We start from the raw sequence: 25,023 nt of genomic DNA, 5'->3' as shown, positions 1-25,023 counted from the left end.
ATAGCCACAATCAGCAAACTCTTAGAGGTAATGTAAAGGGCAGCCACCTGAATTCCAATTACAGATCCTAGTTCCGCCTGTTTGTTTGGGCTTGTTTTGGTTTGTTTGTTCATTTGTTTTTCCTTCTTTGCAGATAGTGTTTTCCCACTTCATCTTCCCTTGCTGGGAAGGCACAGGGAAGACAAACTCCAGATTCCACAGTTGTCACAGTTCTCCATCGGCAGTGGCACTGGTATGCCATCAAATGATCAAAGAGCTTTAGCTGAGCACTCTTTAAGCCAGATCACATCTTTATGACGCAAAATATCTAACAAAAGTTGCTCAGTGTCAAAAAGGCTCTGTTTCATTGCACACATCATTCAAAACTACAGAGGAAAGGCAGGTATAAATCAGTCATGGTTTTACAGGAGCAGAGTCTGGGTAGCTCATATGTTGAGCTTGTGTCGGTTTCTCTTCTGGCTGGCACAATAGTTTAATTGTTTCTTGTGAAGGGCCTGCTTCACCAAGGGATTTCTTGAGACAAGACTACTGGTGGTCCTTGAAAGAGCTGTACTTTGCTAGGCCCTCCTTGCTAGGAACAAAGTGGGATATTGTTGGTTTGAAAATTGTAGTTTGAAAACAAGAGTGAGATTAACATGGTAGAACTATAGTTTTAAATCTAAAATAGATTAAATTTGGAGTAAGTTGTTTTATTAAGACAACAAACATGCCAGACAAAAATCTCAAGCATTTGGGAAATCTAGGTCTTTCTCAGGTTTTCACATATGAGTTAAACTTTTTTCTTGCTAAAGATGATGTCTTCTGTCATATTCCACAGTGACATGTTTAGAGAACAGATATGCTGGGCTATCCTTTCAATTCTGAAAACTGCACTGGCAGATGTATAAACTTAAATAAACATGAAGAATTATCTGACCTAAATGGCAGACTTATTTACTCCAAACAATATCTATTCTGGGGTGGGTCCATTATAAACATGTAGTCAGATTTCTAGCAGCTTTATGAATAGTTTTAAAACCCAGCCAAAAATCCCTTTTGTTATTAGTGGATCACAAATCACTCATTTCCATCCATAGTCCAGAAGAGAAATCATAGGGTGCCTTGGGAATGCCATTTTGCACTTTAACTACTTTGCAAAACACTTCTATCTTGAACGTACTTGTGATCTAGCAAGCAAAAAAAAACTTTTATACTGAATTCTATTTGCTTAATTCTCTAACCATTTAATTAATCCCAAAGTAAAGGAAGTTTACTTCCTTTAAATGAAGTTACTTCCAATTTAGATTACTGTCTTACTTATGTATTCTTGTAAATACATTCCAGCAGTAAAAATCCGTAAGGCTGCAAAGGTGTAAAAGCTAGTTCACAACAGAAATGCCATTACTCTTCTTGTTATGCCTATGGACAAAAAAACAACCAACCAACCAACCAATTGAATGAACAACAACAACAAAACCACAACACAACAGTGATTTTGATCTGTAAAAAAAAGAAAAAAGACCCTCATAATGACTAAATGACATAATGACTAATTACGGCCCTCGTAATGACTAATGGAGGAACTCAATCACAACTGTCTGCATGTAAGCTAAAAAAAAAAAAAAAAAGAAACACAACAACAACAACAACAACAACAAACAAAAGTTTCTTTTTGAAATGTTATTATTCTAAATTCATGTAGTAGGTGATGAAAATATTTAAAAGAGAGATGGAGTGAGAGAGGAAAAAATACGCTGGATCTGCTTCTTTCCACATCTGTAAGTCAATACTGAAAAACTAAGACAGACGTATCTATTATGGGTGTGTTCCATTCTTCACTCCAATTTTATTTTCCAAAACTAAAAAAGTATTGATATTTACTTACAGAAACCCATGCAGATAGGTTATGTCCTGTGTAATTTAATTTTACATATGATAATTGTAGCTGGGAAATAATGGATGAAATTCAATTAATTTTTCCACAGGAATTACATTATCTTAATGACTTTTCTCCCTCAATCATTACTAAGCATCCTCAACTCTCCTTCATGATGAGTTCTTTATTAACATTATGAAAGGGCCAACTACTTCAAAATTTGCCATATTTAAACTACACAATTTAGCATGACAACATGAATGCTGGGTTTCACTCATAAGAATGTAAAGGAAAGTTTTATGATGTTAATGCAACAGATGCTGGGGATGATCTATTGTAAAGTTCTCTAAAACTCATCTCTTCCTAAGTGACATCAAATTTTCTCTTTTGGTGACTGTTGCCTCAAATTTGTATCATCTCATCAGCTTCTCATAGTGTTAGACATGCAGATATTTTCCCACTTTTTGTCCTAGAGTGAAACATATTGATGGCTCCTGAAGATTTGATAGTTCCAGCTGCTGTTCTTTTTCTCATTTTTCACTTTCAACCATCTTGACAAAAAAAAAAAATGATCAAAGGTAACTTGCATTAACTAATGCCACCTTTCCTCCTCTATAAATAACTTCCTTTCTTCCTCCAAAATTAATTTCCTAGACATTTTTCAAAAATCAATTTTTCTCTTGCCCTTCTTCAAGGAAAAAAAACATATATAATAAAAAATCAGGGCCTAAAAAGGTTCCTATTTTAGCTACTCCCACAAAATGAAAATAAGAGAAAAGCAAACTTTCATTTTGTCCAGTAGCTCTAGCTCTGTTTTCCTATCTCTTACCTTCATCTGTTGTTTTTCTTTGAAGAATTAATCTTCTATATGGTGAAGAAAGGACTGCAAAATATTCCTTGATATTTAAAATAGAGTCATCCTTGCATTTTAAAACACATAAAACACATACTACTATAGCAAATAGGGAAAGGAAAAACAAACAAAAAAACAAACCACTTCAAAACTCCAAAGCAAATACTAAATATAGTGATGAGACAGATTTGCTTATTATCCATCAAAAGAGAATTAGAAAAAAAATCTACAGAAGAAATTAGCCTTGTACCACAGTAACCTGTATAAAATAGTAGTTGCCTCCTGATTAAATTAAAATGAGACAGAAATGTGGAAGAGCCATCAGTGTTGCTGCGCTGTCTTTCACTTTCTCTGAGAGACAGTGTAGTCCATGTATAACTTAGCAAAGAAAAGCAAAACCTGTGTAAGCTGCACCTTCAATAACTACAGCTTCTGCCTTACGAAAAGCTAACATTGGCTGGGCTAATTCTGTATTTAAGTATCTGAGAAGATAATCAGCCCTAAAATAATGACATTATCAAGCAAAAAACTCCTTCAAAACTAGAATAATGTTATGTAAACCTTAAGAACAAACCCTGTGAATGAGACACTGAATACCTGTAGTCTACTCTGCTACTACACTATTCATTTTCCTACCACAAAATATTTTCAAATAATTTAAAAGAAAATTCAAAAGAAAATCATATTTGCAATAACTAAAAAAACAAATACAAAAGAAGATAATCCAGTATATTGCTATGGTGCACTCTGCATGCTCTGCTATTGCCAAAACAAATAGAAAGCAAGCAGACAAAAGTAATTGCACAATAAGGTATTTTTTTCACAATCATCCTTTTTTTTTTTTTCACCACAAATTTGAAAACATTTAGCTGCTGCTCTGCAAAATAAGTTTTATTATATTTTCTGGTGCTGAATTTCTTGCCCTCTTCTCTGTCAGCAACTTCATTCCTATTACTAACTTCATTTTTATCTCCTGCAGACATTCAGATATGTACATGAACAGAGATATTCTGTAACAGAGGACACTGGCATGGAGGTTGCTGGCAAAGCAAAAACAACAATAAAAAAGAAATGAAATTGATCTCAATTTAATGCAGGTGAGTAAAAAAGATATGTTGTTTCAGAAGAATATATATGATGTTTCAGGGAAATTCTCAAAGGCATTTTTGAAACAGTCTTTTTCTACTTTTCTGAAACCTGGTAGCATCAGTGGTGTCAGTGAAGCAAGCCTCCAGATGGGCTTTGTCATTTACTACGATAAAAATGCAAAGGTGCTGTATCTGCATCTCTGATTTAAATCCAAAAATAGCTTATGCATATTGTGTAGTCCAATACCTTGCACATCCTCATCAACCTACCCGTTCTGCGTGCAGCCTGTCAGTGCACCAAATGGGCAAATTGTGCCTCATGTAAGCGCTGTTAATTCAAGGGAAAAAAAAAAACAAAGCAAGCAAAACAAAACAAAAAAAGTTTTGTTAACTGTAGTTTGTTCCATCCCTTTCTCCCGCACATGAAATAAGGCATTTTGGAAACAAACAAACAAAAAAAAAAAGTGCAAGTTTTCTGTTTCATCTTTGATTGTAGTAGAGTAGCAGGGAAATGGACTTGTGCAGTATCGCTCTTAATAAAAGATGATATGCTGTATTTCTAACAGGGAGAGCTACAGCTACTCTGGCAAAAGAGGGACTAGAGCTGTCCTGGGTCACAAAATCTCTGAAGAATGAACCAGACATCCAGCCAACACTCTCCAAGGTCTCATGGCTGTCAAATAAGAAAAAATAACCCTCATTCACTGAGACAGAAGGAAAACTTCACAGCTATGGGCCAGAAATTCAAACACCAGTTCTGGGCAAAGCTGTTGAGATACTGACATATCCAAGGGCATAAGTGAGCTATGTATGTAAGTACCCATAAAAGTCTAAGCAGGTTTCTGTAATGCTGTTAAGGAGGTAGGTGAGAAATGGTTTCATCTTAATGTATTATAGACAACTCCAGGTGGACTTGGTAAAACCGCCCATGCATTGGTGTCTGGCACCATTTGAGATAAAGGAGATGCTTCAGATATCTGCATAAATGGTCAGGCAAGACGCAGGCTTTATGTGAAGCCCTCCTCTTCTGCAGCAGCAGCTGGAGGCCAGATGAGACATGTTAGTTTGTCTCCTGTATGTTCAGGAAAATGAACTGGGCCTTAAATACCCTCTGATCAAGATAGAAGCTCAATTGTTTAGGTTAGTCTCCAGTTTCTAAAATATTCTAAAATATTGGTGCCTCACATAACCTCAGGTGCCAGAAGATTTGTATGGAGCAGGATATATAACATAGGCTTCATGGAAAACTGGCACCCTTTGAGCAGCACTGGAGAAGAATGAAGATACTTCATGGTACTCAAAATAACCAAGATCAGACAAATAAACTCTCTCACATCATATATGTATGTGTTTTAATTTCGAAATGAATCCAGTCTAAATAGGCCAAGGCAGACAGGCGTTGTTGTTGTTATTATTATTATTTTAATTAACAAATATTTATGAAACATTTAACAATTTTTATTTTTTTTTTTTCTTCTAAGGAGGAAGAGTTTCTGGAAAACAGCCTGTGTCCCACAAGATTCAGGGCTACCTAAGAACACATCAGAACTTCTGATCTGCTTCAGTAGTTTGAGAGGAAAATCCACCTAACTCCACTTAGAATTAAGTAAATAAAATGAAAACTTTCCTGTGATACGCAGAAGGTCACAAGGTTATTCAAGGCTTCTAAGCCTTTATTTCTGTAAAGCTCCGAAATCAGAACTGAACACTTTCAGAAAGATGAAGAAAGGAACTGAGATGTAGCTAGTGTTCAGTTTGAAAAGAGCAACTTGTAATGATGATCCAAAAAGAGATGTATATTAGGATAGTCACAGTCCTGAATGAAATGGGGGAAGAGTCTGTACAACCATATGATTATAACTTTCAGGTAAAATAGGCTCATGTCTTTTAGTGACCATACACAATAGCAGAGAAGGAGGGCTACAAATTAGTTCCATCAAGTCATGATACAACTGTATTTGCATCCACTATCATTTCTGAATGAACAAAAAAGAAAAAGATGATTTAGAATGACTTGTGTCCCTACCCAGCCCACTCCAAGCTTACATCTAGCTCCTGAGGCTCTAACACCCCTCTAATACTCCTTGTAACTCCAATGCCCAGCACTAGATTACTGGGTACTCACATAATGTGGGTATCAAAAACTTGTCAAGATTGCAAAAATAATATAAAAGAATGCATATATAAATCCTGCATAACCAGAAATGCAAATGTATATTAAACATGCAAATGTATATTAAATGTACTGCTTACAGTAAGATTTGAGCAAGAATAACATACTTTTTTTTTTCCTGAAAGAAGGAAGTGACAAGATATACTCTAGATTCCCGAATGCCATTTTGCATTGCAATCTTCAAGTCACTTAAGTTGTGTGTTTTTCTTTTCTTCAGGTCATGTGTTTTTTTCCACACAGATAAAAAAATCAATATTCAGTCATGCCTTAAAATGGTTTATTCAATGGATGAGCAATGTTGGTGCAGGATGTAGAATGCAGAGAATAGATTTCATGAATAGATCTCTGAAGCTTTTGTTCCAGAATTACCACCAAGTCTGTAAAGAAGCTAAACTGCATTCCTTCTTTGTATTTTCCTCTCTGCACTCTATATTATTGTTGTGTTCAGAACATTTAATTTTCAAATTTGTATTTAGTTGCAGGGTCTATGAAACTGTCTGAGATACAGCGATCTACTTTGGACCCTTAGAAACATCGATCCCAGAATGTCTTATCTCCTGAACAAATACTTAAGACAACATTCACCTTTTCACTTTTCTTTTGAAATTACTCTGCTGCCTGTTAGAGTGCATAAAATAAATTTCCCTTTGAGAAAGGAAACACATGCAAATGTTGTCATTTTGTTTCTTTTTGTCACATATTCTTTTCTCTACTTGTCTAGTCACAGATCACAAATGAATGTAAAATGCATATAGAAATTGTGACTACATTTTCTGTGCCGTCACTCTGCAGTTTCTTAATTTGTTAAAGAAAAAGTCTGTATGTGCCTGATCTAGACTACTTCTAATTTCTGAAACTGTATAGAGCTCCCTCCACTTTTCTTTAGGAGATTATTCTACAGCTTGTCCCCTCCTTTTGTAAGAAAGCATTTTGTTACATGATGCATGAAATTTCTCCTTCTTAATTGTCATTCATTACTTGTAGTTACACTCACGCTCAACATCCTAAATAATTCTTCTTGAACGTTGCTGTGTTCTCCCTTAAATATTTGACAATTGACTTGTGTCCTTGTTAGTCAGTTCTCAACTAAGTTAAGTTTAAGTAACAATAAATCACATCTGGAGAATCAATCATTCCCAAACAACCCTACTGAGAACTCTTCTTTGAACTTGTATTCTAGTTCTTAAGAAGTTTTCAGAGAGCTACATTCTAGCATGAAAGTCTTATAAAGATGAACTTACTTTCTGCACCATGAAACAAGGATCTGGCCTTTCCATTGGCATCTCTCATGGCAACCTCATGTCTCACCATTTGCTTGTTTTATTTTCACGTATGGGAAATAGATCTGTAACTCCCTGAGGGGATAGTTTTCATTTGTCCAAGCTAGTTGTAGTGTTCTGTAAATTACTTTTATTCTCTTGATCATGCTCTGTTTCCACTATTATTTTTAAAGTTTTCCTCATTTGCAACAAATGGCAAATTTAATTTATGTTCACCTTCATCTCCCAGATCACTCATACTGTTAAATAGAACTCATTGATCTTATTTTATTCAACACAGCTCAGGTATGTAGGGAATTACTTATTTAAAAATTAACTGTTAGAATTTAGAGCTGAGGTAGTACTGTGACTGTGACAGATGAAAGGGTTTAACAAGAAATAATAACAAAACTTTCCATACAATGTATTTATCAAATGCCTTTAATAACAAATAAGATGGAATCCAAAAGTAATCCTTGTGTCACAGAAACTGAACTCATCTCTTTCTAGTTAAACTAGTGTTGTGTAGCCTTTGATTATAGGTGTTCAGCTAATTTTCAGTCCAAAAGAGAACATGTCTATCTAAGCTAATTTGCATTCATTTTTAAAGTAAAAGCATTTTCTATGAATATGAAATTAAATCCAATTTCTCTACAAGCTGAAGTTAGTACAAGAGCCTTCTTTTCATGGCATTTTATTCCATTTTTCTGTGAAAGTCTAGGGAGAATTCCATCTGAATGTCTTACCCTCCTACATCAGCCAAACTGTTGATTTCATTCTGTTACCAATACTTGCTGACTAGCTTTTGTTCAGCTCAGAGGGATTTTTTCCACTTGTTTTACATCCGTGGATGACTGGCCAGACTTTGCTTACCTCTGGAACTTCTCTATCCCTGTTGGCTAATCCATGGGCCTCAGTAAAGAAAGCAGGATACATTCATAATATTCTGAAAGGGTAATGTCACTTTTAAATTAATTGGCAGACATTGCATTGCTGGTAGGTAATATATTTTCCATTTAAATCTATATAATGCTGTTCATAATGTGTAAAAATTAGTCGGCCCATGAGAGGAACAATGGGAACCAACTTTGATGGACTAAAAATCCCCACCCCTTCCCCAGCTCAAGCTAGGCAGTGAAGCATCTACCTGTGCTGTAGTTGGGAACTTCCCTATAGACCTGCATCTGCAGGCTTAGAATTAGATTTCATTCTCTTGTTTTAGGGAAGACTTGGCTCTCACCTTTCTTCCCAAAGCTCTTCAACTATCAAGTTTCACAAATGTTTTTGGAAGCAATTTGTACTCGGATAGCGTAGGACACAAAATGGAAAGAGGCTGGATGTCTGTATAAGCTTAAAGCTGATTACTAATTCATCACCCACATATCAGCTACCCCAGAATCATTAATCACCAGGAGTGGTTCATGACAGCTTCAGAGCTTTTAAAACAGGAAAGCTGGAAGAAGTTTTGGAAAGTACTATAGGAGTTTATTTTAATTTCAGCAAATTTCCCCCATGTAAAATTGGTTCTGAATGCATCACCTACACCCGCTTTCCTGAATTCCAGTAACATTTTACATTTATTGGCATGAAGATCAGGATAAGTTGGCTTTGTTTCTCCTCCCCACTGCCCCTGAGGAGTTATTCTGTCCACAAGAAATGGACAAAAATGTTTAGCAGCAAGGACTGAAAGTTTAGCTGCTTATCTGGAAAAATAGGGCATGCCTGAAGTCATGACAATTAAGTCAGAAGAAAACACACACTTCTTCTGAGCCAACCCTCAATCACTGTTCCCTTCTGGTTGTCTATGGAGCACAAAAAGAAATATACTAACTGACTTTTTTTTTTTTTTTTTTTTAACTTCAGAAATGGCTATTTCTTTTGCTTCTGGTGTCTTGTTAAATAGACAAGCAAGCCCAGCAGTGGTTAGCCTGGTTGTTTCTGGCTATGCAGTACTATGCTAGTTCATAGTCTGCTCTGTGTAAGATTTGTTATGATCTTGATATTCTGCATTTTCTGTGCTGGTTAATACATGGAAGTGAACTTGAGAACTGTTCAAAAACCTATGTGTCTCCAGTGTTCATAAATCCACCTTTACAGCTTCTGCACAGATCTAGGCGTTTACATCTTTCAGGCCGCCTCTCAGGCATTCTTCCTAGCACTCCCTCTGTGCTCTCCTGTTCCTAACTGGTGCCATTCTTCTGGGTATTGTCCTGCCAAGGCTGGGTTGTTCTTGATCCTCCTTGACAAGCCATTTCACATCCTAAAACCTCCCCCTGGATCCTGTATCTTCCTCCCAAGACCACTTAGTGCATTTTGTGAGGTATGGCACTATTGAGTTTCTGTAAGAAGCTAGCCTTGATTCATCTCCTGCTGCTGCCACATCCTCCAAGACTCAGGGGAAAACTCTCCCAGTCTCTCCACACAACCTCTCCAGTTCATGGATACACCAACATTTCCTTCTATCCCAGCTTCATTTTCGTAAGACAATATTGCCTCTACCTCCTGTGCATAAAGTGCACAGGCACTGCCTGCATTTGAGGGGTGCAAGTAATGGTCCAAGAGGCTGACTTAAAGTTATGCAATATACATGTACGGAAAATCACATTTTATTACTATTGCATATTTTCTATCTTTGAAAATTGGATTATTTTTTTCCCTCAACAGTGCAGTTGATACCTTCAAATCATAAGTAGAAGCTGTGAGTCTGATGTGAGTCACCTGACTTACAGAATCTCAGGATTCAATTAAAAGTATGAATTTCTAAGGGAAATCATGAGACTGAAACATTGATAATATCTTGTAAACCTTATATCTATTTAACAGAACTCAACTTCACTGTGCATACATAGCCTTAAAGTATTGGCAAACATTTGCAACCGGTCTTATATCTCTCCCTTCTGAATGTTTTACCATGTGCATTGCTTGTCAAGATGCAAGCATTTTTTTCAGTGGAAAAATATAGTTTGTGCTTTCCAGAAGGTTAGGTTAGATTAATGGTCCCTTCCAGTCTCAAAATCTATAAGGCTGTTCTACTCTATTGTTTTTTGAGGTATTTCTAATAGAGTTTTCTTCAAGAAGGACTGGCTTTCATAACACATAACTGAAATGTTGCTATTGTTAGAGAGAGGATATTTGGAAGCAGATCTAGTAATGACTGATTTGTATATATGCAGCACATCTGGCACATGTGGATGCATCAGAACAAAAGTGCCTGCTCTGTGGAATCGATGTATACGCCAACATTAGACAGTCATTTGGTATGTCTGCACCAGACCAATGCTCTTTCATGTTCTATAGTATTTTCTACTATGACAACCCACATGAAAAATCCTGCAAAGCTAGCATTGCATTCTTTTGACTTCCTCCCTTAAAGAACCTGTGTGATACTTGAGAATAGCTATAAACACCACCAGCTCCTTATGGATTAACTTGTACATCACATATTAATATAAGGTTTTCACAACAGGATCCAGATCTATTAAAATGCTGAGAACAAATCCCCACAAATAATAAATTTTATTTACATGGTTCAAAATTCTGTATCATGATGCCTATCTGTTCTATAAGGCTACATCTGGGATTAATTTGACCCACTACAATTATTTTCACATCTGAACACATCATAAAATCTCTATAAATAGATAAATTTAATGGGGAAGAGCGGCACAAGAATTATTTACTATAAATTATGAAATAAAACAAGATGGCAAAGTAATCTCTGCACAGATGAACCACTAAAATATAATTAGTGAGACTCTGCAAGAGACTGAATATACCTGAAATAGCTTTAACATGTCTTGAATAAGATATGATCTTGGCATACTTTTTAAATCCCTGTTCAGCTTAAAAAAAAAAAAAAAAAAAAAAAAGAAAGAAAGAAAGAAAGAAAGAAAGGAAAAAGAAAAGAGAGCATGTCAGAGAGATTGATCTATACAACTAGGAAGCTGAGAAGACTACTAATGGGATAAATAACGTTTCTTTTATAGGTTGCTAGTCTGAAGGCAGTCCAGTATCACAGTACCCCAAAGCACAACAGTTTCATATTTCAGATCAGATCATATTAAGGATGGCTGGCTTGCAGGAAGGAATCAGAAGCCCAGGATTTAAAAACATGATTGCCTAAGTTAGGCTGCTAAAACACTCACCTTATTTTCAAGCCATGAATCATGGCTAGTTTTACTGCACTGGACTCCTACCACTTCTCTGCAAACTTACTGAAAAGGATTTCATTAAAGTCACTAACCTTCCTGAGCTAGATGCTAACTTAACTTTGTGTTGTCCCTCCCCATAAAGTGAACTGAACCCTGCATGTCATCTATTCTGTAATTTATTTTCATTTAATTAAATGACATGTACTTTCTAAGTTGAAGAACACAGTTATGAACCTATACATTTAAAATGACAAAAACAAGGAGAACGACTGTTTCCAACATCTGTAGCTCTATTTGTGTACATCTCCACATTACCCACCTGAACTCACAGTAACAAATGAGCACATCAAACATTTACATATTCCCCTCCCGCAACCTAGAAGTTTATCAAAGTCATTTAGCTTTAGAAAGTACAATAAGAAAAATAAAGAGGGTGTTATACTATATCCTGGAGGTAAAGTTCATATAAATTGGGCCAGCAGAGGCTGATCTCACTTGTCAGGACAGCACATTCGAAACATAGGCAAGTCTCTCAGGACAGAGAAATTACAGGATTTTATAGAGTAAAATTAATATACTTGAAATGAATATCAGAAGCTGGAGTGGCCAATGAACAGCTGGAGCTACATAATCCACATGTGACTTGTACAAATAATTAAATGTTCAGCCCCATTTTATTACTGGATGGCACTCACATACATTCCTCAGTTTGGCCTGATGTAGGGAAACCTATTGCGATCCAGTCTGAGATGGAGGCAGCTTCAATGTATGTAACAAGAACCTGCATACATAAACACAAATCTTCCAGATAAACAAAGATAGCGAAAGATCTCTTTGCCACAGCTTTTACTCAAGACCTGAGCAACAGGAAATTCAAGAGGACATCCAGGTGGCTGAATTCATGATGATATAGCAGACACACTGCCTCAACTGAGGTACCCATCTAGATCTCTCATGTTACTCTCAATAATTTAATCTGTCTTGTGCTGAGAGAGCTCTGCCAGCTCTCTCCTTGCATAGTCTGGCTCCAGAAATGTGCAGTATTTACCACTTAGCATCGTGAAAGAGAGTTTGTTATAAAGATGAGCATCATCACACCAAGAGACACTGCTTCTTTAAACACTCCACTACTCCCTCTGCTGACCTCTTCCCTGCTTGTAGACCAGTCATGTTGGGTTGAAAGAAGGGTGTGGATAATCAATAGAACCAGGCTGACATCCCTCAAAGAGTTATGCATGAGGCCGTATATCTAGATGGCATCAAAATGTGTCAGCTGAAAGGGCCAAAACAGACATCAAAATTGTTTTTCTATATGGCCTGGAAAAGATCATTGCCAGATATTAGGTTTCTAAATAAGTTCCATACTGAATGAGATCAAAGGAAGAAAACAAGTATTAAATATTGAAAAAAGCATCATCATAATTCTGAGTTAAAATTACTTATATCAGAAATGGTGTTTTAGGATTAATGTTTTCAAAGTACTCTGCAAATATGAAGACTTATGCTTTATAGATTATGATGAAAATACTTACAATATTCCTCATGTGTTTCAGCATTATTGTCAGACGGGTGCCCTCATAAGATATGACTAATTGTACTCCAGGCTTATGATCAGTTGACTGAGGACCTAAAAAAGGTCAGTTTGATTTTTTAATGAAGAAATTAGTTGAAGTAGATGTCTAAAATAATTCAGAATACATGCAACAAAATTATTGCCTGCTTAAATCAGTGATCAAATTAGAAAACACAATTAAAGAGTGTGATCAAGAAAGTGGTCTGATGTAGTACTCATCTTCTTGCTTCTTTATGCATTGACAATGAGATTTTTGTTTTCTAACTGCCATCAATCTGAATTTCAGTGGAAAATTTGTGACTGAGCTAAAAATAATTCTATATTTTTTATTACACTAGTTAGTATTGCTGCAATTTTTCCTTTTTTTTTTTTAGTTTAGTTTCTACAACCAAAAATAAACAAAAACAAACAAACAAAAAAAAAACACAAAACAAAACACAAGTTTCCAGACCAGTTCCAAAACAATAGTAGATTTACGATAACAACAGATTTAAACTCTTCCTTCCTCATCCTGTATTTCTCCTGCTCCAGGCTGGTTTTTATACAACTCTCTCCTTTCACAGATTTTCTGCTAAAATGAATTTACAGAGTCTGACTTCATTCTCACTGAAAAAATAAAAAAAAAAAGTAAAAAATCAGTTTCCAAGCAAGAAGAATCAGGCTCATAATATGGAATAAATGACTAAGCATATCCTGTTCCTTCCTTCTGTTGGAGGCATTGAGCCAGCTGTCTTCACTGCCAAAAAGGTGTGTCCTTGAATTGAGACATGTGTCTTACCTGTCCCACTGAGACAATGCAGACAATAAAAATGTTTTTTTTACCATGATATACCAGGTAACAGTGAACACAATAACCTCCCATTGGTATCTCTCTGACCGTTTTATTCTGCAGTGCTAACCCTGAACATGGGGGACATGAGCTGTTTTGCACCACTTGGTCTGAGGCCCAGGGCTCTCACCACACTGTGATCATCAAAGGCAGCCCAGACACTACCTGTATGAACTAGCCTGGTTTTACTTGCAGAAATAGGGTTTCATTTAATTAGACCAAGGCTATGTTGCATTCAGTATTTTATATTTACTCTACTTGAAAAAATAAGAACTTAATCCTGCTAACCTTACAACAAAACAGTGATCTTGCAGGAACTACATTGTGTTCTGCCTTCCTCCCCATTAAAAATACAGCTGGGCTTGAGACCTCAAACAGAAAGGTGCTGCTCCCCTGCACATGTCTTGGGATCTGCCAGTAAAACATCATCCTACCACAGGGAGAGATAATGACACAAGACAAAACAATACAATAGTAATTAATTCTTTAAATAGAAACATATCATATTAAAAATGGAGGGAAGGATGATAAGAATGAAAGAACTGCCACCACACACTGGGGTTACGCAGTAGAAATAAGAGGTGTTTTAGAGAGCATCGGTACTATTCATCTTCAATAGCGGACAGGATTTTCATAACTCTCTTTCAGTCTCAGCAGACACCTGTGCACTCTTTTGCTCTCTCCATTTCTCTTTTGCACATGTGCACCAGAACTATTACAGCCAGGGTTGTAAGGGCAAAAAATCAACCCCTCTCTCCTCAGCCTCTACTCTGTTAGTCAGCAGAGGAAGCGGCATGAGGGAAGTTATAAAGAATAAGCCATGTTGGCTATATTTTTCCGAAGAAACCAAAAGAGTAACCTCTTGAGTGAACAGAGGCTAAAATAACTGCTAAGCAGATAGAATTACAGTGCTGTAATGTACTACAGAGAGCCAGAGAGCTAGTGTAATTGCCATTTATCCTAAGGAAAGGAATTAAAATTAATTAAAAATAACAGTGGGTACATAAAATTGCCATAATATATTTTTTTCTGGGCAGTCTGAATATCAACACTTCTGAGTTGCTGATGTTTGGACTGGAATTTTAGAAGATGAAGCCATCTCCAGTTTCTTCCCTTTGGAGACTACAAAAATATATTTTTAATCATACCCTAATTAGAAAAGAGCCTGAAACAGACTCTTGAAGAATTGAAATGTTATGAAGAAATCACTAAGCTAGGACTTAGAAGACTGAGATGCAGTCCTTCATTTGTTATTCTCCTTTATGAGCTGTGACAAATCACTTAGCTAGACTATAACTTATTTCATTTGTTGTATGCAAAGAAGGACAGTGAGGGATAAGAAAGTGAGGAAAACTCTATGAAGCAGAAAATGCTGATTTTTTTATTTTTTTTTTCCCTAAGGGTAACAAAAAGCTCACAATCCCCATTGCACACTCCCACTGCTCTGCAAAGCTGTTACCGTTTTTAAAAAAAACAACTGTGGGGGCCTTTTCCTTTAAGTTGCAGCAGGAAACATAGAATTCTAGGGCTTTCAACTCAGTGTAACACAAGGGGCTTGTGCTTTAATGCAAGGACACAATTCTCTTGAGGGGCTCTGTTAATTTTGTGAATTGGAGTGGGTCATCTTGAGCAGTTTAGCAAGGGCAGCAGACCTCAAAAGCTAAATTACGTCATTAGAATTCAGTGAAACATTGTGCCTTTCTCTCCTACCACTACAACCACTGCTTTTTTCTGTTTTATAGTGTGAGTGCTTACGTCCAGTGGAGGACTTCTTCTACAGTTGTTGGCATTTTCATTTAGAAAAAAAAAAAAAAAACACAACAAATGTAAGTAAGTTTCTAACCAAACTGAAAATAATCAAGTGTAGGAGGAGAAAATGCAATTCTAATTGACTGTGTAAAACAGAGTATGAAACAGACACTATGGTCATGGCTATTACCAAAGCATTTGCTCCTGCTATGGGAATAAATTGAGCACTAATCAAAGCACAAAAGCAAAAACAAAACCAGCCCTAAAATGAAGAAAAAGGGGGGAAAAACAATACAAGAAATCTGGTAAATGTGGAAGAAACTTCTATTCCTTATATTTCATAATAAAAGACAGTTTCTATTAGCTAGACTTAGATGTTATATTTTAGATTCTCCTACATTCTGCACTAAATCATAGTCTTTTTGAAGTCTAGGTGATTTTAGCTTCAAATAATACTAAAATACACATACAATAATTACTTTCAGTCTATCCAGCTTGGGCAGATGGACTTGAGCTCAAACCCTGCATTTTTAGGAACTGTCATGCTCTACTTGCACTTCATTATATGCAAGCACCAAATGCCGGTCTGTTGTAGATATAGGATAAAGCTTCACTGACTTCCATGAAGCAAGATTTCCCTCCCAGGGGCCGATACTTCACTCACTGGTGTCAATGCAAAACCTGTCAAATATCAAATGAGGACCCTGGAGTAGGAGTGCCAACAGACAGAATGGCATTTGTAACATTTTTATAAATGACTCGTGTCTGCATGCCCCAGCACTCGGGAGTGAATGTCAGCTGCCAATTTCCACTACAGAGAAACTCAAACATTGTGCCAGTTTATAATTTTTTTTCATCAAGAAGCATGAACACTGGAAAAAAGTGGGTCTATTCTTCTTTTTAAATGACAAAACTAAAGAAATCAGTTTTCAAATTAATTTCTGTTGAAGGTGGAATAATCTTCAGAGCAATCAATGATGTAGTTCTTTTATTATCTCAATGGTTTTTCTAGCCTGTTGGAGAACTACCTGCTCTAAATGCTGTATTTTGTGCAGTGTTTGCTTTAGCAGCATTTTAAAACAAGCTCTGCATTATGATTTGCACAATGCATGAGAAATATAAACAGTGGAGAAGATGCTACACAGAAAACTGATGAAATCAATAGGGAAATTATAATTTATTATACCCAATTTCACATGTAGACTGCAAAGCAATATGCAAACACTAATTAACAAAATGTCATAGCAGTACCATCAGGGAGTTAATATTATTCTGTCTTCTGTACCCTTGGATATGACTTATACCTTCTTGGTGTTAGCCTGTTCTGACCAAGCAAATGGTACTGGAACCTGTTCGATTTCCCAGGACCAGAGCTGAACACGCCTAGCCGAACAGTTGTTTGCTCTAGCTACAGTTTGGGTTTTTGAGCCTCCAGCATACCTGACAGTGGATCACAGAATCACAGAACGGTTTGGATTGTAAGGGACCTTAAAGGTGGTTTAATTCCAGCCCCCCTGCCATGGGCAGTGACACTTCCCACCAGATCAGGTTGCTCAAAGCCCCATCCAACCTGGTCTTGAACACCTCCAGGAATGGAGCATCCACGGCTTCTCTGGGCAGCCTGCTCCAGTGCCTCACCACCCTCTGAGTGAACAATGTCTTCCTAATATCTAATTTAAATCTACCCTTTGTTAGTTTAAAACCATTACTGCTTGTCCTATCACTATCTTACAAAGAGTCCCTCTACATCTTTCTTGTAGGCCCACTTTAGGTATCAGATGATTGTTGTAAGGTCTTCCTGGAGCCTTTTCCTCTCCAAGATGAACATCCCCAACTCCTTAAGGCTGTCATCACAAGGAGATGTTCCCAGACCTTTGATCATCTTCATGGCCCTTCTCTGGACTCGTTCTAATAGGTCCCTGTCCTTCTAGTGCTGGGAGCCTCAGAGCTGAACGCGGGGCTCCAGGTGGGGTCTCATGAGAGCACAGCAGAGGGGGAGAATCCCCTCCCTTGCCCTGTTGGCCACACTGCTTTTGATGCAGCCCAGGATACAGTTGGCTTTCTGGGCTGTAAACACACAGTGCCACATCATGTTGAGCTTCTCATCAACCAACACACCCAGGTCCTTCTCAGATTGCTCTCTGCCCAACCAGTATTTGTCCTTGGGATTACTCTGGCCCAGATGCTGAACCTTGCACTTGGCCTTCTTGAACTTCATGCGTTTCACACAGGCCCACCTCTCAAGCCTGTCAAGGTCCCTTGGACAGCATCTCTTCCCTCCAGCATGTCAACCATACAACACAGCTTGGTGGCATCAGCAAACTTGCTGAGGGTGCACTTAATCACACTGTCCACATCACTAACAAAGATGTTAAACAGAACCAGTTCCAATACCAGTCCCTGAGGAACACAGATATATTCACTGATTCTCACCCTGCTCTCACCCTGTAAACTAACAAGAGGTGCGTATGGCCAGCAAACATCCTAAACCCAAGTGAAATAGGAACACAATTTATGGCAGTTGCTTTACATCAAGAATGAACAACTGCAGCAGATGAGAATGCTATATAACATGAGCAAAATAGCCTACTCTCCTGAGGGAGCATTCATGAAGAATGGGATTCTTCATGGAGTGGCGTATTGTACATACTGCTTTTTGGAATGCTTGGATCTTGCTTCAGAAAGACACAGAGATGTTTCCTCTACTGCTCTAAATAGACAAAAGCACACTGAAGTGCATGCGACACTTATCAAACCTGCCAGAACTGGACCTGGGTTGTGAACTGTTATAACCAATACCAAAGATTTCTTGCTTTCATAACTTTAACAAAACAGGCTCAATTAATCATATTTTCATGAGATAAAAACTCCAGAGAAAAAAAATAAAATATATAGATTGATATAAAATAATTTTGATAGATTTTCTTTCTTCTTTTTATTTTTTAAGAGTCTTTATAAAAGCCTGTCTGTGAAATCATTCCTAATATCCGCTCTCACTCCCTTGTAGTGTGCTTGGTGTAATGAAATGCTGACAATATTCAGTGTAATTCAGAATCCATCCCACTGGGAATATTGAATCAGTATTCATGTCAAAGTAAATTTAGCACTGATTTTTAATCTCTTCATTGCTAGGAGCACAGTACAATTTCATAAATTTTAATTTTTATTTTACTTTAGTAAGTGTAATTACCTACAACATTTGTGAATTAAAGCTGTGTAAGAGAAGGATGCTATCTTGATCAAAATTTATAACCTGCTTCTGCTGGGCATTGGCTTTATTTTTTATTGATCCTAACTAAAAGACAGATGATTTGCTTGTGTAAAGGATGAGAGAGAAACCACCAGGTTCATGGAAAGCTGCAAACCGTACTAATCCTGCATTATTCTTCAAAACAGGCAAAAATTAAGGTGCTTATATGTTCATAAATCAATAAAATCTGTGGGTGAAGGACGTATTGTTTTCATGGTAATTGCCTTTCTCCCGCAGGCACAATGAATTTCCCACCCCAGTCCAAATATGGCATTTCTACAGGGCTTTCTTTCAAGTCAAGTGTTTCGGGGCACCCTCAGCAAAGAGGAGCCTCCAGGACCAACAGACGGTGCCCTGCCCAGAAACTCTTTGTATGCTACCTGGCAGCTTGTCATGATCACTAGCCTGCCTTAGCTGGACTTGTGTCTTCCTTTACTCACAGGACAAATTGCAATAGGGCAGTGAATGTCATGCAATGATCTAAGTGAGCTAGGTACCTGGGGTATGGCAGAGATCTAACTCCAACAACAAGGGGTGAAGCTTAGAGTAATGTATGAAAATTTTTCAAGTGAGTAATTAGTACGTACATGGTTGGTAGGCTGACAGCTGCAATCAGCTGTGGACGAGGTTCAACCTCTTTCGTCACCAACCAGAAGTGGTGGCATACTCAAAGCAACTCAGTCCATAATTCTTGATCTCTGTTTTTACAGTGTCTAAACTCATTGTGTCCTGGTGTGGACCTTGGATCTACTGCTATTCTATTAACAAATGTCAGCAACCAATTTCTAGGCTAAAGGGAGATTTTAATATACATACATAAATACATACAGACATATATATATATATATATATATATATATATATATATTTCTGTTAAACAATGTTTTTGTCCCGGGCCTACAATGAATGAGTCCAGACTTTAAAAGGCAGAGTTCCTTAGCAGGAAAATGATACCCTCTGTAGCTACACTACATTAATCTCTCCTGACCAGGTTGTGATCTTTATGTAATGGGGCCACTGAGTTCACAGTGAACCAGCGGATTGGGTTTTCTGTCACGTAGCTTTCATTAAATACCCACTAAACACATTCTTACCTTTCTTTTTTTTCATCCTGTTCTCTGATTTTGAAGTAATTGACAACAAACTTAAGGACTCACCCTTCAGATTATATTGGTTTAGGACACCACCATAGGACTAATTTATTTTGCAACTTTGTTACAGTTCAGTTCATGCTTTGCACAAGATATTTACACATGGATTCTCTGTAATAACTAGGCACCTAAACCTAATTGAAATGTCAAAATCCCTCTAAAGACCCCAGACTTAAACTCCCTCATGCCTCAGCTCTCTCTCATGTCTGCAACATCGGTTAGAGTCTATAGAGAGCAGTAGCCCATGGACCCAGATACATATCACATTTGTACTCCAGGCTGGATTCTCTATGGTAAGATTCAGTTTTGAATATTTAAAACACCTAGGCCATTTCTGCATTATCCTCTCATTCTTTTGTACAAGTTAGAGCAACCATTAGTAATTTCCAATATTCATAATGGATTTAATATGATAATGGCATCCCTAATCAAATAAACTACATCGGGGGAGTTCTTCCAAAGGCTGAGAAGACAGAATAGGATTTATTTTGTTCTGATGATTTTTTTTAAATGGTCACAGCAAAAGAGATAATAAAGCCCCTGTCTGCAGAGAGAAGAAATTAACATAATGGACATGCAAACTAAATATGCTGAGCTATTCCACATTTCAGAATGGAGTGTGAGAACTGGTCATCTTGGAAACATTCTGTCACTTGGAGCAAAAAACAACCAGATGAATTGTTTTGGTGCAGGATGCAGCTGCAAGCTTATTTATGAGATTTTATTTTGCCTAAAAATTGACTATTGAAGTTTATTTTCAGTGTAGAAATAGTGCAGTGGAAGATAAGAAACATCTATGGTTTACATTATATGGTTTATGTTTTGGCCCTTAATTCTGTAATGTCAGAGATTAGATTAAATTAAGTGCTGCACAGAAGAGGAAAATGGTTAAGCATTTACATAGGCTAAGGGAACAAAGTGGAATGTCATTTAGTAAGAAGTGAATTACCACTACCATTAATAATGTATGCCTAGGCATTAACATAATGTTCTGTTATTTACCTGCTCCACTCATTGTAAAAATGACTAAAGTCATCCCTAATGTTCTTTTCTTGCCCAAGTATACATTGTTCTTTGTTATGACTCATATCCTTTCCTCTAGATTCTTCTCTGAAAATTGTTTTGTAAAACAAGAAACATGCCACAGTTTGTCTAAATAAACTTTTACTTTGCATATAGGTATGTTTATTCAAAAAGAAGTAAAGCAAGGCTGAGGAGCATATGCCAAAGTGAAAACAAGCTACAGGTCACATTACTAAAACATTTCTAGAGACCTTGAGAAGTCAGGAAGCATTTGTTGGTTATCTATTGATCAAAAAAAAAAAAAAAAAATCCACATTAAACACTTTATTCGCCTAAGAATAAAGAAGATTGGTAGTTCACATACCTAAGGTCACAGATGATGATGTTTCTGTGAAGGTTTTTTTGGTCCAATTCAAGAAGAAGCTGAGTACAAGCTCATTCTGAAAGAAAATAAAAATACTTCAGGGAATAACACGTGCTCTATTCCTTGAATTAGTTCTCTCAGAGCAGATTGCTGGTAGGCTTTTGATGCATATATTGGAGTCAGCAATGAAGGCCAACCTTTCCACTCCAGTCATGGGCAAGAACCCCATGGAATGATTTCTATGCAGGCACTGGGAAGACAGTGGTGCCCCTTACCACTGGCTCAGGGAGGCTGCACGGATGCCTACCTCACCCCTTTCTTTCAACACCCATCCAAATAGCAACGTGCAATATAGGCCATATATTTGCATTCTTACTGGATCTCAGTATCTCCTATATACACATTAGCAGCTGCAACTACATATACAGTGCAGCACATCTATGAAACAAATGCAGGATAACATCTTTCCTGAGTATTGTGCAGTCAGCATGAAATTTGTCCTTGGCAGAGGACCAGCCTCAAGCATCTGACCTGACCTGTGCCCCACCCTCAGGCTTAGATATTGCACATACCTGACTTGGAGCTTTAATGGATGCTCACACTGAAAAGGTCCATACAGAGTTAACTCCTACCAGAAACAGTCATATTTTACCAGCCTGTTTCAAAGAGTAAGCCACCTTACGCACTGCCCTATCACTTTGTTTTTTATGTACTGCCCTGTACTGCTCCAGTGAACATATATAACAGGTAGTTACATTCAGCTTTAGAGAATTAAACCAATAAACCAAATCCCCAGATTTGAGTATTGTGCAAGGCAATAAAAATATGAATTCTAAAATGAACTCTTATGATTCCAAATCAAAGGTGGACAGTAATTACATCACAGAATCACAGAATTTCTAGGTTGGAAGAGACCTCAAGATCATCGAGTCCAACCTCTAACCTAACACTAACAGTCCCCACTAAACCATATCTCTAAGCTCTACATCTAAACGTCTTTTAAAGACTTCCAGGGATGGTGACTCCACCACCTCCCTGGGCAGCCTGTTCCAGTGGGCAGCCTGTTCCAGTGTTATTCCCTTTTTCATAAAGTCATATTTCAGAATGTCCATTCTTTAAGACTGTAAGAATTGCTACATTCATACTGATGCCACTTGGACTGATGCATTAACAAATGGGTTGAACAAGAGTCTTTTCTGATTCTAGCATTAAAATGCCACCTTTTTTTTTTCCAGGCCATGCAAAAAAAAGTCTCTTATCGACAAGATGTATTTCATGTAGCTTTTGTATTGTTTCAGTTTGACAAGATGCAGCATGATTTGTGAAAGGAAAGAAATAAAAGGAAGAGTTTAGTGACAAATGCAGCTAGTGAGGAGTTACTGTAAGTTCAGCAAACAGAAGAACAAGCTGTATATGGTATGGAGATAAAATTTAGCAATCTGGATTTATTTTAGCAGTTGTCTTTTGTTTTTCATTCGACTGCTTGGGATTTTTTCTCCCACATTAATATTTGCTTTAAAAAAAATAAAAAAAAAGATAAATCAACATTTTTTTCTTTGAATTGAATGACAAATAATGGAGCTATTATCAATGGATTGCCGATATACCTGTCCGTTCTGAGCATAAGTAATTATTTTCTCATCTCATGAGGATAGGTTATAGTGGAAAGCCCATACACCTGCTTCAGCTTTTAACAGCTTTAAACAGCCAAGTTACTCCCTGTGGGACCTCCATTTGCTCTTTCAGCACAAGTCCCAAGGGTAGGAAATCTCAAGTGTTGAAAGAATGTATTTTTTTTGGCAGCTCAGCCTTTATTTGACAGCATGAAAATAAGCAAAGAAACTTAGGTAGCCCTTTGAGTTGAAAGATCTTGAGAGAAGTGGGTAGGATGTGGAAGGAAGGATACACTAACTGACTTGAAAGAGAAATAGAAAAATTCCACAGTGAGCAGCCTCGTGTTCTGCTTCCTCTGCTTACTCTGTCAGCAATCTGAAAATAGATATAATAGTGAACAGAGAGGTTTGTAAACAGGAGATGGGAAGATTTTTTTTCAGGAGAGAGTTCCAAATTCTCTTCCTAGAGGAAAGAACACTGAAAAAAAAGGACATTTGGTTTAAGAACACAAGAAGAATCAGTGCAGATCATACACTTGGCATGAACATAACGGGCATGTACATAGCTAGTTCCACAGCACTAATTTCAAAGCATTCCCAGTCTGTGTGTCCGTTGTATTCAATTGGTATTGAAGCATGCGGGCAAGCAGCAAGGATAATGTTGGTAAATGGAAAGAAAAAAGCAGGCCAGGTTGCAGGGGCAGATTTATCAAGGGCAAAGTGTTTCAGAAACAATGGAGGTGCTCTGTTACAGGTTTGCTTCAATAGGCATTTTGTACACTGCTATGTACAAGACAGCATTTTCTCCCTGAACTGTGCTAATCTACCTACTGCAGGATACCACCATTTAGGTTTCCATCAGCAAAGTATATAAGTACCTTCTTAAGTTTACTCTTCATCATCAGATCACCAAAACACATGCTGAACTTACAGGTGATTCCTAAATACTGTTGCAGTTAATGGGACTTCAATCAATTGGACACCAGTCCAGGACTGAAGCACATGCTTAGAGTTAAGCATACATCTAATCACATTGCTAAGCAGAACCAGGCACTTCAGAGCCTTGAATGCATGCATATATGGTCAAAGGCACATCATATTTAGGTGGACAGAGTGAACAAGCAATTGTTATTACAAAGAAGTACGACCATAGGTGGGAAACTTAAGATCCCATGACTGTCTTGGCAGATGGGCAGGGACTGAAGATGACCACAAGAATTCATCTACTATTTTTCCCCTTAAATTATTATCTTTAAAACAGTAAATGGAAATTCCATAAGATAACAGCCATTTGGGGATTTTTAGGAAAGCCCCCTACCAGTTCTCTAACCATTCTTACCTACTTAGATAACAATTTAAAAGGTAATGTTGGTATTTTTCCAGGTCACTCAAAAACATTAATCTTTTGGGGAGCAGCCAAGTACGTATAGGTGCATCAGTGCTCGTCTGGTTAGAACTCTTGCGTGACCTTTATTCAGCCATTATCTCAAAAGAGATGAATTCCACCTTCACTCACACTAGTATACAGCTGATATAAGCAATTTCAATGACATCAGGGGAACTAGCACAGCCCTGTACCACTGTAGCACAGTAGAATTTGTCACTGCTTTCCATTAGAGCTTAACTAGAAAAGTACTCTGCTGTTAGTGAAACACAGCCAGATTTCAAGCCAGATTTAATTTCATCCAAAAAAAAAAAAAAGAAAGAAAGAAAAAAAGAGCAGTCTGCTTTGCTTTCAGCACTCTTTTCAGCTTTTAGAGTAGATTTGGGGTCAGAGAACACCCAAGCACCTGTTATACTTAACCAGGATGGAGAAGCAGCAGGAAAGAAAGAAACCAGAAAAAGCTGACCTTGTTGCAGCTATTATAAATTCAGGAAAGGACAGAGGAAAAGAGAGGACTTTGAACCCTCCCCATTTGGGCTCTGCTTGATATCTGCCTGTAGGAGTACAAGAGTGGTGGGAGTTTAAGGGACCCACATAACTTAGGTATGCTTTGTACCTTTGTGTTATATAACTCCATGCGGGCACTGCCAGAGATATTTTCTCAGATCTGTAAATCTCAAGTAGCTCCAGTGAATAAAATACAAATGA

At 37.4% G+C, this 25,023-nt stretch overlaps 1 protein-coding gene across 3 annotated transcripts in view; it reads right to left on the bottom strand.

The window, feature by feature from the left end:
• Nucleotides 1–25,023, bottom strand: part of PIK3C2G (phosphatidylinositol-4-phosphate 3-kinase catalytic subunit type 2 gamma) — a 212,515-nt gene that overhangs the window by 11,256 nt on the left and 176,236 nt on the right. For all 3 annotated transcript variants that reach the window (XM_038172920.2, XM_038172918.2, XM_038172919.2), the window contains 2 exons: nt 21,319–21,394; nt 12,912–13,006 (listed from right to left, as the gene is read on the bottom strand). In XM_038172920.2, coding sequence (XP_038028848.1) covers nt 12,912–13,006; nt 21,319–21,394 — 171 coding nt within the window. The remainder of the gene's footprint in view (nt 1–12,911; nt 13,007–21,318; nt 21,395–25,023) is intronic.

Source organism: Anas platyrhynchos, chromosome 1 (genome assembly GCF_047663525.1).
Source record: "Anas platyrhynchos isolate ZD024472 breed Pekin duck chromosome 1, IASCAAS_PekinDuck_T2T, whole genome shotgun sequence".
NCBI lineage: Eukaryota > Metazoa > Chordata > Aves > Anseriformes > Anatidae > Anas > Anas platyrhynchos.
Note: the sequence above shows the minus strand (reverse complement) of the source record. Positions and strands in the feature narration are given on the sequence as shown.